The following is a 16648-nucleotide window of genomic DNA, read 5'->3' on the forward strand; positions in this document are numbered from 1 at the left end:
CCTCTATGCGTGGAGGCAATAGAAATTGGAACATCTGTCAAACCACTGTGCTCCCTCCTTGGGGTACCACTGGAGTGGAGCATATAGTGGTTATTGTAGTTATAAAATATAATTTAGAGAGACTCCCTTATTTAGAAGAGTTGGGAATTATGAGATGCTCCCTCAGTTGGGTAGTAGCTGTTAGAAAGAAAAACACAAAAGGCCTACAGAATTTTGCCTAGTGTTCCACAATAAAACTTGTTTAGTTCTTCATGCCTGTCTTTATTGAATCTGGTGATCAATAACGGTGTATGAAGCTTCAGTCGCCAGTTGTATTTGAAGAAGATTCGGCCCAATTCAGAGAAGATTTGGCCTGATTCAGTGGCTGAATCACCGAATCTGAATCGAATCAGGAGACCAAAAAACCCTCTGAATCAATTCAGAGCCTCCAAATCTATTCGGAAAAGATTCAGAAAAAGACTCGGAGATTCAGAAGACAGTTTTTCAGGGGAACAGAAACTGAGAAGAGGGAGGGGGAGCAGAGGAGAGGTGGGAAACTGACATCTGTAGCTGGCCAGTGACTGTGAACGTTCCCTGAGTCCCCTTCCAATTACAGTGCTCTGGGGGAGGAACATAGAAACAGCACATAAGCCTCTGTCTGCAGCCTTTCTGTCCCTTTTGTGAGCTGTTTCTGCCTGAGCAGAAGAGGTGTGGGCAGCTGGCCCAGAAAGAGCTGGGCAGGTGGAGATCTAACAAGTATCAGGAAGGCTCCCTGTTACAGGCTAACATCCCTGCTCTTTTCATCCAAATCTGCCTTAACACACATGACACGAGTTTTGATTTAAGCAGTTTGAGGTTCAGTTTCCCAGAAACTCCTGCACCTATCTCCGTGAAACTTGGCAGGCTTCATGCCCTTGGAAGGGGATACCATCCCTGCTGTTTTCATCCAAATCTGCCAAAAAATGACAGGTAAGTTACAGGTATTTCAGTGATTCCCCATGATAGTCTATGACTGAACCTTCCAAACCCAATTCAGCCTAATCGATTTGGGACAGTGATCCGAATCTCCAAATTGAGTCACTGTCCTCTGAATCAGCCAAATCTGAATCGAATACTTCCCTATTCACACAGGCCTAGTGCTCAGTACATAGTGTCAGAGTGGAGAATGAGAAAATTTGAAAGAATTTAAGTACCAAACTGAAAAAGAAGTTGGAAACAGAGAGCAAGTAAAGCAACACAGCCACATGGGAGGACAAAGGACTCTGAGTGATCTTCTTGCACAGTAAAACTCTAAATAGAAGGACAGTTAATCATGGAAGTGTCCACTGCCTTTCTGTTGGGCAATACAGCAGAGAACTGGAAGGTATTTAGACAGAGGTTTGAATAGTATCTAGCAACCAAAGGAGTAGAAAAAAAAGATACAAGTCAAATATTTAGTCTTCCTGCATACTGCTGGGGAGGAAGCCCTGACTATTTACTACATCTTTACCTTCAAAGACTGCTAACATTCACAGTTAACTGCAATACTGTCCAGATTTTAAGAGTATTGCATGCCAATGTTTTGAGACCCTTGAGAGATACAAGTTTTGTTTTGTTTTGATGTGCAAACAAGCATCAGGAGAAAGAATACATCAGTAAGTTACTGAACTACAGAGACTAAGCAAGAACTGTGCTTTTGGGAACTTGACTGAATCTCTGATTATATGTGGAATTACAGACGTTGCATTACAAGAAAGATTATTACAAGAGGAAGACCTGTCCCTAGAAAAGAGTATCCAAATTTCAGGGGAGCAGGAACTGTGAAGGCTGCAGAATAATGTGGTCAGAAACAGCCATGTCAAAGAGAGAAATTTTCCATTGGCTAGAAAACTGCTAAAGGAGAGAGCTTACAAGCACGTGTGCAGGAAGGTTGGAAATGGATTCCACCTGTGGCATTTGATTAGCTGTGTTGTGGCACAGCTGACTGCTGTAAGGGCATGCCACATGTCAACAGATGTCACCAGGTGCTGTTCCCTGCCTTGGGTGCATTTGCAAGTGGGGGGAAAACTCTCCCTTGCAGAGATGCCCCCATAGTGGGAGGCAGGGGAATCCCCTATAGGGCATTTCTTCAGAGCATGCCTCAGAGGTGGGAGTTCCCCCATCCCTGTTCACATGTGCTAGGTGAATCTATCTTCAGAGGATTTCCCTGGCCCATGTCTGCAAGTGTAGAGGGTGATAACTCCCATAGGGGTTTCCCCCTCTGCACTTACAGCTTATGCTGCACCAGTGCAGGGCACAAGCTGCAAATGCAAAGGGGACCTCCTATTGGAGGTCCAGAGGGATTTTCCTGGTGCACCTATCACTGCTGTGCTCCAATAGGGGCACATGTCTAGAAGTGGGGAGCCTCCATTTGAAGACACATACCCCATGTTGGAGTGAAGCCCCAGCTTGCCTGCTTACTTAGACATGCCCTAGAGATGTGTCTGAATAAGTGGGGAAAGCAAGACAGGCACTCCCAAGACTTCAGGGACCTGATCCTGCCCAGCAATCTCCAGGGTACAAAAGACAGGGCTTCTCAAGCCTGTGGAGCCCTTGCCTGGGGTAGCTGGAGAGCATAGGCAACTTCAGGCTGCCTGTGTTCTCCCAACATAAATAAACAGACATCAACTGCAATAAAGCAACTCAGTTTATCAGTACCACCTATCATGGCCATAGCACAACAGGAGGCAGGGACATCTGTTTGCTTTTACTTTGTGCTGCCAAAAACCTTTAAAGGCACATCCATTTCTACTTGTAGATACTTGTTAACAGAGCTACCAAAATAGGGAAATAGGAAAGTCAAAGACTCACTTCACAGTGACATGCTACTGATCTTTTCTCTCTAGATGGGCATTAATGGATTTGGGGGTAATTGATTTTTGTAATTATTGCTGACAGTGATAAAAGTTATAGTTTAGAGACACTCCCTAATTCCATAAGAAGAGTTGTGGATTGGGAGATGGTCCCTCAGTTTGTTCATAGCTGTTAAGACACAAAAAGGGTGTTTTGCTAGCTGCTCCACAATAAAATCTGCTGTTTATTTCTTCTCATTCATGCCAGTTACAGGGCCTCCAACAGGAGCACTCCATCATACACATGCAGCCACATCCCCCCTCACACTGCCTTACATGCAGACCCCTGCACCCACACCCCCTCACATACCCCAGCCACCACCACCCTCCACACATGCCACAACCCTCCCCAGCCACCCTCCCCCACATACTCACAGCCCCCCACAAACCCCGTACTCACCCACACCATATATCCACTCACACACCCAAATTGCACACATGCACACACATGTACATTCTGTCCCTCCCTCACTGCACACACACACACTCACATACATCTATCCACATGCAAACAAAATCTCCCCCACACCGCCACACCCTCCCCCACACCTCACACACCCACAGCCCCCCACAAACTTATACAACCCCCATCACCCCCAGAGTATACAAGAGTAAGACTTCGTTTTAAGCTATTGTGGAATCACCTCTGTGTACACTGCACAAGCACATGTAGATCAGGTCAAAAATATTTTTTGAAATCAAACTAATGAATGTTGTAGATGTCTGCTTTTTAGAATATAATTTGGTATTTTTCTCATTGCCGAAAGCCAAAATGGCAAAACCTCTTGCTGAAAGGAGTACTTCCAGGGCCAAGGGGACATATGGTGGCAAAGGTCAAGGGTTACGGGGTGGAACTTCCTGTCCCAAGATGGTGACCAGGGGATGGGGCACCAGTCAAGGGGCGAAGCTACGCATGTTGCTCTCAACAGCTTGCCAAAACTCAGTAAGTGGCCCTCCAGCCAAAATAATTGCCTGCCCCTGTTAGATAGACACCCAGGGAAAACAGGTCATTCTGCACATCCCTTGACTGTTTCTGGATGCTTACTTGGGAGTATTTATCAGAGACCACTTAATGTAGCCCTGCTAAGACAACTGTCTTCTTTTAAATTGAATTCAGACGCCTTGCTGCATGGGGCTCACTCTGGCCCCACTTGGCTCATCCAGATGAGCAGGAATGTGTGCTTTGCAGCAACACAAAGGCTTTTGAGGCACCACAAAATGCATGCAGCACACATGAAAAGGTTCTGTGCGCTGCATATTTGCAGCACAGAGACAAAATTAAATACTGGGAAATCCCAATATTTTAAAAAAACTTCAAAAAAGAGCAGGGCCACGCATGTGGCTGCAGCATGCACCACCCAAGACTGGTGCCTGGCCAGACAGAGTCATGCTCCAGCTGCCAGCCAGGCTCCATGCACCTAGATCACTGCCACTACAGCCCCAGGAGGCCCCCAGAACCCCAAGTGCTGGCCCCAGCCTCCCCTACCCCACCCAAGGCAATTTGCCACATGCCAGAGTGTGCATGCAGGAGCATTCCCTGGGGACAAGTAGCAGCATCACAACTATGTGCCACTGTTGTTTGTCCTTGGGGAAACGTATGTGTGTGCTTGTGGGAATGTGCCCACTGTGTGCAGCTTAGTTTTTTCTCTGTAGGCACTTCAGTTTTCTCCTGTTGCATGCAGTTCAGGCTGTCCCTGGTGCACATGGCTCAGTCTGTCTCCTGCAGTTGTCTCACCCTCTTTCTACTGTGTGTGGCTCAGACTTTTCCCATGAGGCATGACTCAGTCCCACCCCAGTACACAGAGTTTAGTCTCTCCATTGCGTGATGCTCAGTCTGTCCCCACTGGTGTGTCCAAGTTTCTTTCTGCTACATGCAGCTCTGTGTGTCCCTGCTGAAAGTAAGTCCCAGTCTTGCCTTAACTAGCCCTTTTGTCTTTTTTTCCTAGGTCTACTGGAGGGCATCAATATCACCAGCCCAGTCCTGCTGATCCATGGTGCAGTTGGCAAACCTGCCCTGCTCTCCGTTAAATATACTAGCACCAGCTCCGACAAACCAGTGGTCAAATGGCAGTTGAAGCGAGACAAGGCAGTCACTGTAGTGCAGTCTATTGGCACAGAGATCATTGGCAACCTGCGGCCTGGCTACAAGGACCGGATTAAAATCTTCGAGAATGGTTCTCTGCTGATCAGTCAACTGCAGTTGTCAGATGAGGGCACCTACGAGGTGGAGATCTCCATCACAGATGACACCTTCACAGGGGAGAAGACTATTAACCTCACAGTGGACAGTAAGTGCAGGGATGTTGGCCTAAAAAATTAACACAGCTGTCTTCCTCAGTGTGGATATCCTTGGAGGCTATGTATGCTTCTCTTTAGAGCTGTGCCTTTAAAAGATTGCTCCAGATTAGGTGTCTCTGTCAGCCAGCATGGTGTTGCAGTAAGGTATTTGCATCATTGTTGCTTAAACTTAATGTTAGAATCTAGGTTGTGGCACTGAAGTCATGCAAATGGCTTGGACAAGACTAGACCATTCTCTGAAGAGAGCGTTTATGGTTTACAGCAATTTACAATTTTAAGCATAAGGCAAAGAAACAACAGAAATCTTTGCCTAAATTAAGACAACAGAAATTTTGCATAAGTGTTATATAGTCCTGAGGACAGAGTGTCTCCCTGCAACTGGCCAGGCATTCAGTAGTTTCTGGGGCCCACAGTTCTTGGCAGATGGGGTGGAAATCCCTAGTTCTCATTTTTGTTTGCTCGTTTGTGTGTGGTCTGCTCTTTCCCCTTGGTTGCCTTGACAATGCCACACCTTTTACCCCTCTCAGGATGTCTTTTTGACCTGGTTTTCATCCCTCTCAGGCTGTTTATCTGTTGGTTCTATGGTGTCCTTGGTTTTCCCATGTTTTGCCATTTTTATGGTATGGATGGTACTGCTTACAAAGTGCCTATTGCCCACTTAAGCAGTTTAAAATCTAATCTGTTGCAGTCCCTTGCTTCCTTAGATTGCATAAGTCATCAAATCAACATGTTTCCCATTGACTATAGAATTAAAGGGCCCAAAACTGTTATAATTATGTCATGTAAAAATTAATTTTAAGTTGTGGCATGATAATTATGTTAATAGGACTACATGATAATCGGGATTGAACTTGATGACCTGGTAGCTGCCATGGAGTCCTGTTTGTACTTTGCACTTCGCTTGTCAGATTTTCCATTTATTGCAGATATTTGTTCAGAAATAAGGGCTCACTGATTGCTATAATTAAGGTTCATGGAGATAACACATCATTTTTTGCTTTTTTTTTCTGGAGTGCTTAACACTTCAGTTTTCAACATGAATGCAGACAGATCAGTCAAAACCAATTGGAAAGCCTCAGTCCAAATGAAAATGATGGCCTTGGGTACCAGTTAAACCTTCATGTAGGTTGCAAGGGAAGGTCAGAACATGGCAGACATGATGCGTTTAATTCTGGTTCACCCAGTGGATGTCTAATGGGTAGGTGTTAACAAGATCCTAATGTAGAGACCCAGAATTAGAGGTACACTCTAATTCTGTGGAGAGGCATGGGTCAGAATTCTGTAACCTCAGGTAGTGGTGCATAAGTGCCAGTTACACACATCAGGTATCCAGGTTGTAGCTATATTGCTCTAGAGGAAAAAACAATCAGAACTCATGGTAGAGGTGATATCTTTTATTAGACCAACAAGACTTTTGCAAAAAACATACTTTAATTGCAAGCTTTCAGGCACAAACACCCTTTATCAGGCATGAGAGAAAAGATTGTAAAAGTTGAAATGCAAGTTCATATTTCGTAGGATTTCACAGAGAAGTCAGTAGATGGAAAGCTCCTCTGGGCAGGCAGTTCTTAGCTCGTGAAAAGTCTCTCAGGTCTCCTGTGAGGTTTTGTTATGATGCAAATTACCTTGAACAAAGGCAGGAGCAGTAGCTCAGGTGTCAGATGGTCACAGTTGCTTCCTGCTTGGGAAAATACAAAGATTTCATTTAGAAAAGCAGCTAAGCAAAAATCTTGTTGGTCTAATAAAAGATACCACCTTTACTACAAGTTATATATCTGTGCATCTAAATGCAATTCTAATTCCCTTTTCCTCCAAAACTGAATTGCAGTTATGGAGGAACTGAACTGTAGGTAAGGAGGAAATAACTTCAGCTCCATAAATTAAGCTGCAGCACTGGAGGGCAGAGCAAAGTAAACCAGAACAGGCTGAGTACTAACCCCATGGAAAGGTGAAGGTCACATGACTGATATGTTGTGGGTTCAGCAACAATACTCTGGACACTGCTGTGTTGAACTAGCCATTGTTTATTATTATAACTCTCTGGAATCACATCCAGGTGGATCTTAACAGTTGCATCAGTATATGTATGCAGATCTTATACTTGCTCTGCCTCTAACTTGACCCAGTCCAGTCCTGTGGAGGGAGAGAAACCATAAATGCCTCTGGCTCCTCAAGGCAGAGAACATGGAGTCCCCAGAGCTGCAAAACAGCAGAACCCTGCAGTGCTGAACATGGGGGCTTTAGCTTGAAAGGGACAGTGCAAAGAAAACACAGCAAGACACTACACCCCTTCCCCCTAGACAGAATAGTCAGCCAACCATTTGGGAGGGTTCTGCTTCCTCTGTGGTCTTCCCATAGAACTGGACTCAGTGAGGGGTTCAACAGATGATGGCCTTGTGAGCTTATCTGCATTGGTGGAAACAGGTAGGCACTTCTCCAATGAATCCATGTCTGTTGGCAGTTGATTGGTGCTAGGAGGTTGCTCACGTGTAGGGTTATCAGTAGGAGAACGGCCATGCAGCTGGTCCATGTGACGTCTCCAGACTTGTCTGTCATCAGTCTGGACTGTATATGATATGGGTCCTGTGGTGCTTACAATTTTAGATTGAACCCATTGTGGGCTTGTTCCGTAGCTCCGAGCAAACGCAGTCTGTTGTGGAATGAAAAGATGTAAGGTACCAGGTGCCAATGTAGAGCCCAACTTCTTTTCTTTTCTAAACTGCATGTTTCTCACAAGGTCTGGGTTAACACAGTCAAGGCATGTCTTGAGATGATGACCCATGAGAAGTTCTGATGGGCTGGACCCTGTTGTAGGACAAGGAATTACATGTTGAGCAAACAGAAATCTGGCCAGAATGGTAGGCCAGTCTCCTACAACAATCCTTTTCCGTGCATCTTTTGTAGTCTGTGCCATTCGCTCAGCTTGCCCATTGGCCTGTGGCCTGTGAGGTGCAATGGTAACAGTTTGAATGAGGTTGCAGCTGCCAAAATCTTGGAACTCTGTTGAGGTGCCATTATCAGAAATGATAGTGTCAGGCACCCCATGGGTTGTAAACAGCTGCCGGAGAGCTGTTATAGTGGCAGTTGATGGAAGGGTTGAGACAGTAATCACTTCAAGCTATTTTGAGTAATAGGTAACAACAATTAAGAAATTCTTACCTTGAAAAGGGCCAGCAAAATCAATGTGGCTGCATGACCAGGGTTCCTTTGTCATTTCCCAAGAGAATACTAGTGCCTTCAGTGGATTATGACAGGTTGCTTGACAAATGCTGCACTCCCTCACAACCCTTTCTATGTCATTGTCCATACTGACCACCATACATAACTTCTAGCCAGCACTTCCATCCTCACAATGCATGGGTGTGCTTCATGCAGCGTTGTCAGTGTGAATTGGCTTCCTGCTTCTGGAATTACGACACGATTTCCCCACGAGGCAACCCTTGTGGGCAGACAGCTCATGCTGATGTGATGAAAATGGCCTGAATACCTCAGCCAATTTGTCTGCAGGCCAGCCCCTCTCAGTTGAGGACATGGGCAAGGATAGGGTCTTTTGCAGTCATCTTTGCTATCTGATCAGTTTGAAGAGGGGCTTCTGGCATGGATTCCAGCATGAGGACTTCTGCTGATGGAGGAGTAGCACTATCAGGTATTTGTAGTGGTAGGCGGCCCAATGCATCAGCATTTGCAGTCATTTTCCCAGGTTTGTACACGAGTGTATAGTCATATGCATTTAGCATGATGCTCCAGCATTGCATACAGGGAGACGAAATAGGAGCTGGTTTGTCTGTAGTAAAAATTCCAAGAAGGGGTTTGTGGTCCATTCGGATTTTGAATTTTATGGCCATAAACATAATTGAAATTTTTTAACTCCTGCCGTGATTGCCAATGCTTCTTTATCAATCTATGCATAATTCCTCTCATAGTTTCATAGTTTCTAGGGTCGGAAGGGACCTGAGCAGATCATCTAGTCTGACCCCCTGCCATGGCAGGAAAGAGTACTGGGGTCAAACGACCCCAGCAAGATGTTCATCTAACTGCCTCTTAAACACCCCCAGGGTAGGAGCCTGCACCACTTCTCTTGGAAGTTGGTTCCAGACCCTAGCCGCCCTGACCGTGAAGTAGCGCTTCCTGATATCTAACCTAAACCTACCCTCTGCCAGCTTGTGACCGTTATTCCTGGTCACTCCTGGCGGTGCTCGGGGGAACAGTGACTCCCCCAATGCCTGCTGATCCCCCCTGACTAGTTTATAACAGGCCACTAGATCTCCCCTCAGCCTTCTCTTTTGGAGGCTGAACAGGTTCAGGTCCCATAGCCTCTCCTCATAGGGCCTGCCCTGCTGTCCCCTGATCATGCAAGTGGCCCTCCTCTGGACCCTCTCCATGCTGTCGACATCCCTCTTGAAGTGTGGCGCCCAGAACTGGATGCAATACTCCCAACTGCGGCCTGACCAGTGCCACATAGAGGGGGAGGATCACCTCTTTGGACCTGCTCGAGATGCATCTGTGGATGCATGCCAAGGTGCGGCTGGCCTTCCTAACTGCCTCTCCACACTGCCGGCCCATGCTCATCTTGGAGTCAATTATGACTCCAAGATCTTTTTCCGCCTCCGTGCTGACAAGAGGGGAGTGCCCTAACCTGTAGGTATGGTGCCGGTTGTTCCTCCCGAGGTGCATCACCTTGCACTTGTCTGTGTTGAAACCCATCCTATTCTCGTCCGCCCACCCTTGTAACCTGTCGAGGTCTGATTGTAGCCTGTTGCATCCTTGCAGTGTGCCCATGTCTCCCCACATCTTAGTGTCATCAGCAAATTTGAACAGGGTGCTTTTTACCCCCTCATCCAAGTCACTGATGAAGATGTCGAACAGCACGGGCCTGAGGACAGAGCCCTGCGGAACCCCACTGCCCACGTCCTTCCAGGTTGAGAAGGACCCATCCACTACCACCCTCTGGGTGCGGCCCTCCAGCCAGTTGGCGACCCATTTGACTGTGTGGGTGTCTACACCACAGCCCCCCAGTTTCTTAATGAGAACGGGGTGAGAGACAGTGTCAAAAGCCTTCCGGAAGTCCAGGAAGACTATGTCCACTGCTACGCCTGCGTCTAATGATCTGGTGATCTGATCGTAAAAGGCCACCAGGTCTGACAGGACCTGCCACTGATGAACCTGTGTTGGTTGCCCCTAAGCATGCAGTCCCCTGCTGGCCCCTCCTGGATGTGTGCCAGAATAATTTTCTCGAACAGCTTGCCTAGGATCGAGGTAAGACTAACCAGGCTATAGTTTCCCGGGTCCTCCTTCCTGCCTTTTTTGAAGATGGGGACCACGTTGGCCCTCTTCCAGTCCTCCGGTACCTCACCAGAGCACCACGAGTGCTCGTAAAACCGTGCCGGGGTCTTGCAATGACCTCGGCCAATTCCTTTAGAACTCTAGGGTGGAGATCATCCGGACCGGCTGACTTGAATATGTCCAGCCTCTCCAGAAGCTCCCTGACTAAATCCTCACTAACCCTTGGCCCAGGTGTGCCTCCCCCAGCGCCCGAGGGGGGCCCAGCAGGGAGGTGGCTGTTCTGGTCCCTACTTAGGAAGACGGAGGCAAAGAAATCGTTAAACTTGTTAGCTTTGCCATCTGGTGTGACAACCAAATTTTCCAATGCATCCTGCAAGGGCCCCAGATTACCCAGGACGTTCTTTTTACCCACTATATATTTAAAAAAGGACTTCTTATTGTCCTTAATCTGGGAAGCTAGTCCCAGTTCCATCTCTGCCTTGGCCTCCCTAACTACCCCCCTACTTCCCCGAGCAACTACAGAATAGTCCTTCCTGGTGATGATCCCTTCTTTCCATTGGGTGTAAGCCTCCTTTTTAGCAAGGAGACATTCCCAGATGCTTTTGGTGAGCCACAGAGGCTTGTGTGTTCTACTGCTCCCTTTGATCCCCGTTGGGATTACCTTCCTTTGGGCTTGGAGGATCGTCACCTTAAGGAGCGACCACTCTCCTTGGACACCTGGCTCCCCTCCCCTCCGAGACCTCAGCGCTTCTCCAACTATCGTCCTTAGCTCACTGAAGTTTGCCCTCCTAAAATCTAGGGCCGCTGCCTTACTGCATGCCTTTGCCACCTTGCGCTGGATGGTGAATTCCAGCAGGCGATGATCACTGTTGCCCAGGTGGTCAAGAACCCGCAGCCCCCTTACCAGGTCATCACCCATGGCCAGCACTAGGTCCAACAAGGCGTCTCCCCTGGTGGGGCTGTGCACCTCCTGGGTTAGATGGAGGTCTTGCACTCTGTCTAAGAACCTACGTGAGCGTTCAGACCTGGCTGACTGCTCATCCCAGCAGATGTCCGGGAAGTTCAGGTCCCCCATGACTACTACATCCTTAGCCTTCACTACCTCTGTGAGCTGACCCAAGAATTCCTGGTCAAGCTCTTCTCCCTGGTTGGGAGGTCTGTAGTAGTCTCCCATCGTTAAGTCTCTTTCCCCTTGACTGCCTTGTACTCTAACCCAAAGCACTTCAGAGTGCCCCTCCCCTGGCTCCTTGCTAATTGACGAGGATGTGTATTCCTCCTTAATATAGAGTGCCACGCCCCCACCTCTCTTTCCTCTCAGTTGAAGTCATTGTTCTTGAGTAAAAAGCAACGGGTGCATCCGTGCCATCAGGCAGTGTGTGACTAAGGACAGTGCCAACTCTAAACAGCAAGGCATCACAAGTAATGGACAGTGGCTTCTGCTCATCATAGTGAACAAGGACAGTGTCTGTTGTCAGTGACTTCTTGACGCCCTGGAAGGCTTTGTTGTGCTGGCAAGTCCACTTCCACTGAGCTCCTTTATCCAGTAGGCAATGAAGTTTGGCAAAAACCTTCCCTGCTGCAAGAACTAGTTAATGCCAGGCACTGGGTGTGGGTCCTGCTCAAGTGCTTTATTAACAGTGCACTTGTAATCCCTACAGATGTGAACATTGTTGTTAGGGTTTAAAACACAAACAATTGGTGTGGCCCAGCTTGTATGTATGATTGGCTCGAGGACCCCTTGCTCAATAAGCCAATTTAATTCTGCATCAATTTTTGGCTGCAGTGCAAAAGGTGCATTCCCAGCCTTCATAAAGATGGGGGCTATTGCAGGATCCATTTGGAATGTCTCAGGTGGACCAGAGTAAATTCCTAATCCCTCAAAGAATACCTGGGGAAACTCCCTTGCAAGCCCTTCCAGACTTTCTGTGCAGAGATTGTGTACGCCTTGAATACTGATTCCCAATGGTGAGAACCAATTTGTCCCCAGAAGACTTTTGCGGAAGCCCTTAGCGACAAGGAGGGGTAAATGATGTCTTAATAGTTCCATACTGGACATCAACACTGCAGCTACCCAAAGTTTCCATAATCTGTCCATTGTAGTCGCGCAAGTGACACTCAGGTTTCACTAACTTGGGAAGAGGGTGCCGAAACAACTGGAAGAATGTGTTTTCATCTATGAGAAGTACTCCCGAACCTGAGTCCACTTCCATTTTGCAATTCTTTCCATTTATTACTACTGTTGCAATCATCTCAGAACCTTGAGTTTCAATAACACCAGCATTTTGAATCAAATATGATTTTTGTACCTCACGTTCTGGGGAGGACTCTACTCTGTGAGTGGTTTGGGAATGAATACATTTGCTACAGTCTTTCTGTCTCCCGGAAATGGTCTTCAAGCAGCAAATCCTCTCTACGTGGCCCTTCTTGCAGGCATGACACTCCACAGTCCTAAACCTGCACTCCCTTTGTCTATGTTGGTGACCACAACTCAAACATGTCTGTGGATTAATTGGCTTACGGGGTGCTGTTGGTGAGGATATAATCAGCTGAATTTACTGGTGATGATCTAATTCTTGAACTTTTTGGAGTAAGTGGACATTGCTGGATAATGCCTGGCAAATTTCTTTCGTGTTATGGGGTGCTGCTTCAGCTGCCAATGCTTTTTCTTGTGCAGTAGCCAAGATCAAATTTGGTTGAGAGAGAAGGCGATCTTAGATTGCTCCATCTTGAACCCCACAGATGAGACAGTCGCGAATCAGGCCATCCAAGCGATCACTGAACTCACAAAATTCAGCAAGGCAATGGTGCTCAGTCAGGTAATTTGCTATGCCTTCATTGGCCTTTTGGTTCTCTTTAAAACAATGAAATCTCTACAGGGTAACAGATGGCCTTGGGCAAAAATGTGCCTTTAGCAGGGCAATTAGCTCATCATAAGACTTGTGTTTGGTAAGGCAGGTACTGTGAACAAATGAACAATGGCAAATGTTTTGGTACCACAGGCTGTCAGGAAGATCACATGCTTCTGTGCTGGGTTTTCCACTTTTTTGGTTTCCAGATAATGGAATAGCCTCTCAGCATAAGAGTCCCAAGAAGGGTTTCCTCTCGGGATTAAGTTTATCTTGGGGGTTTATCTGTTTCAGATCAGATACTTACCTGTGACTTACCTGTATCTGGAGCACTGGTATAAGGTTTTATGTCATTTACCCAGAGGGTATTATTTATGTTACTGGTTTAGATATCTTATATATACACACACACTGTACATATGTTTGTATCCATGTGATAAATTAATGTAAATGTGTATATAGTTAAGTCCCCTGACTGTCCTGGCCTGGTTCTGTAGGGACGGAGGGAAACTGAGCGGTCTGCAGTTACCACCCCACAGCATACCTGCCAGCTAACAATACCCTTCAATTGGAGAAGGGGAGTATATAACCAAGTTACCTGGATTACATTTTTGGGGGCTCGCCCATGATTTGTTAGCAGGTAATTTGATATTGTAAGGTGCTGTGTGTGTCTCCATAGAGAGCCAGAAAGGGAATCACGTTGGATCCTGCTAGTTTTCAACAATCTGGAGGAGTGGATGGGCAAGGATCCTCTGAGCAAGGAAGGGTGACAGCTTCCCCCGGTGTTACCTCTGAAAGTGGATTATGGCTTTGCAGCAGGTTGTCAGGGAAGTGGTAAATTCTTCAACTGACTGAGCTGCATATAAAAGACTGAGGAACTTCTCAGGAAATCTCCCAGTCCTTGCGGGAGAGGAAGGGTTTGAATCCTGGACTGCCCACATACAGGAAACTCTGATGACATGGCAGATACCAGGTGAAAAGAAGCGGTGGCATCTTCTTGGCATATTAAGGGAGCTCCGCCTTTGGAGTCATCTGGACTGCTAAGCTCCAGAATCCTGGTATCACCACACAGCAGTGCCTTCAGACTCTACAGGACATTTTTGGATGGCCATCCCATGGCAGGGGAGCATACTACAAACTGCTTAGCATGTTCCAGCACAAAAGAGGCTGTATCCTTGTATTTGTTACGCTTGGAGAAGGTGTTGCCAAGAGTGATTGTGCAAGGGGCCATTAGCCCTAGTGAGGTGGATCATGTGAGACTCCGGCAGGTCCAAATAGGGGCAAGATAAAGCCTGGCCCTTATTAGGGTTTTGAATCTGGCTGGTTGGAAAACCAACCCTACTGGGTTCAGCCAATTAGTGAAAGAAATGAGGGAGGAGGAGGAGATCCTTCACCTCCGGGATGCCATGTGGGTCCGGGAGGAAGTCTCCTCACATCAAGGACCTGTTAGTTGGGTAATGGTGGTGACTGCACAAGAAGAGGGCCCCTCAGAGGTTGAAGAAGAGCTCTCCCAGCCAGTGTGGGTGACCGTGGTCTCCAGGGCTCCTCCTGGGAGGCAGCCCCGGCCCCGATCCTTTGCCCCACCCCCAGCCCAGTGGGGGGTGGGAAACAAGGGATACACAGCCAGGCAACCCAGGGTGGAGCAGGGGAGTCAGCAGGTGGAGAAGGGGAGTTGGCTCTGCCCCAGAGCCTGCCAGACTCTCTGAGCCCTGGTCTCAAACTCACTGCCTGTAGGACTAATAGGTCCTAGGGCAGAAGTCCCAGTGGCGGTGAATGGCCAAAGGTATATGGCCATTCTATGGATAGTGGGTTGCAAGTGACCATCATATTTGACTCCTTCTATAAAAAACACCTTCAGCACATGGTGTTGCATCCTCTTACTGGGCTGGGTCTATGTGAGCTTAGCCAGAACCTGTACCCATACCACTTAGAAATTTGTATTAAGTTTTCCGCATCTGTAGACTGGGGTAGAGAAGGAAGTGAACTCCATTGCCCTAATGTGCCTGGACCCAGGTTGGATAAAGGGGGTCTCCCTCCTCATTGGGGCCAACTCCAGTATATGCCAAGTGCTGGCCCAATATTGTAGGCAACAGGCTGGCCCGGACTATCAGGAGCGGATACCAATGCACGCTCTATGTTCTGAGGCGTATGCCCGCTGGGACAGAAAGTGTATGGGGAAATCCCCCCAAATACTGGGAGCTTTGCATTTCTCTGGGATGGCCCCCCAGAAGATCCCTGCCCAAAGCCAGTGGGCCCTACCCCCTATATGCAGGTGAGGGGAGAGCGCCAGCAGCTAGGTCCCCTTATGGTGGAGACCCTCTTTGGAAAAAGGGGATTGGGAACTTTGAGAGTCCCTGATGGAGTATTTGAGGCTCGAAAATTGAAAGGGAAGCAGGTCACTCTACTGGTGGTAAACCCGAAGAGATTTAGTTGAGCACCTGGGGCAAAAAGTGGCCACTGTACAGGAAGCAGACGTGGTGAATCTGGCAAAAAAGGACAGTGCCATGCACATTGATTCTAACCATTTTTTCTTTGGGGATTCCCCTGCACTTGAGGAATGGAAGGCCCAGTTATGGAAAAAACTCCAGGGCCGGGCCAATATATTTTCCCTGCATGAGTGGGATGTAAGGGAGGCAAAAGGAGTTGAGCACCAGATACACCTCAGCAATTTCAAGAGGAGACTAGATAGGCACCTGGCTGGGGTCTTATGACCCCTGCCATCCCCAGTGCTGCTTCCTGCCCATGGCAGGGGGTCGGACTAGATGATCTGTCTAGGTCCGTTCCGACTCAATGATTCTATGATCCCAGACCCTTTTGTGAAAGGTCGCATTGCATACCGCCATCTCCAGGAGCTCCTCGACCACAAAATTATCACAGAATCTAAAAGTCCCTATGCCTTGCCAATTGTGATTGTGCGCAAAAAGAATGGGAATCTGTGGATGTGTATCAACTACCGTGTAGTGAATGCCCGCACAGCAGATTGATCAGTATACCATCCCTCGAGTACAACAGGCCCTGGACTGTCTTGGGGGCAACAAATGGTTCACTGTACTGGATCTCTACAGTGGATATTACCAGATCCCACTGAGAGAGGCAGATAAAGAAAAAACTGCATCTATCTGCCCACTGGGGTTTTTCCAGTTTGAATGCACGTGGCAGGGCATCTCAGGAGCCCCGGCCATGTTTCAGCGCTTAATGGAGAAAGTAGTTGGAGATCTGCATCTAACCCAGGTGCTGGTGTACTTGGATGACCTCATAGTGTTTGGGAAAACCCTTGAGGAGCACAACAAAAGGCTTCTCTGCGTCTTGAAGCTGCTGGGCTTAAGTTGGTGCTTGACAAGTGCAAATTTTGCCAGGCTTCTGTCAAATATG

At 47.6% G+C, this 16648-nt stretch overlaps 1 protein-coding gene across 2 annotated transcripts in view; it reads left to right on the forward strand.

The window, feature by feature from the left end:
- HEPACAM (hepatic and glial cell adhesion molecule) overlaps window positions 1-16648 on the forward strand; it is a 110581-nt gene that overhangs the window by 31672 nt on the left and 62261 nt on the right. For both annotated transcript variants that reach the window (XM_090027045.1, XM_090027046.1), the window contains exon 2: window positions 4796-5137. In XM_090027045.1, coding sequence (XP_089883171.1) covers window positions 4796-5137 — 342 coding nt within the window. The remainder of the gene's footprint in view (window positions 1-4795; window positions 5138-16648) is intronic.

Source organism: Crocodylus siamensis, chromosome 14 (genome assembly GCF_052110815.1).
Source record: "Crocodylus siamensis isolate JL-2025a chromosome 14, ASM5211081v1, whole genome shotgun sequence".
Taxonomy (NCBI): Eukaryota; Metazoa; Chordata; order Crocodylia; family Crocodylidae; genus Crocodylus; species Crocodylus siamensis.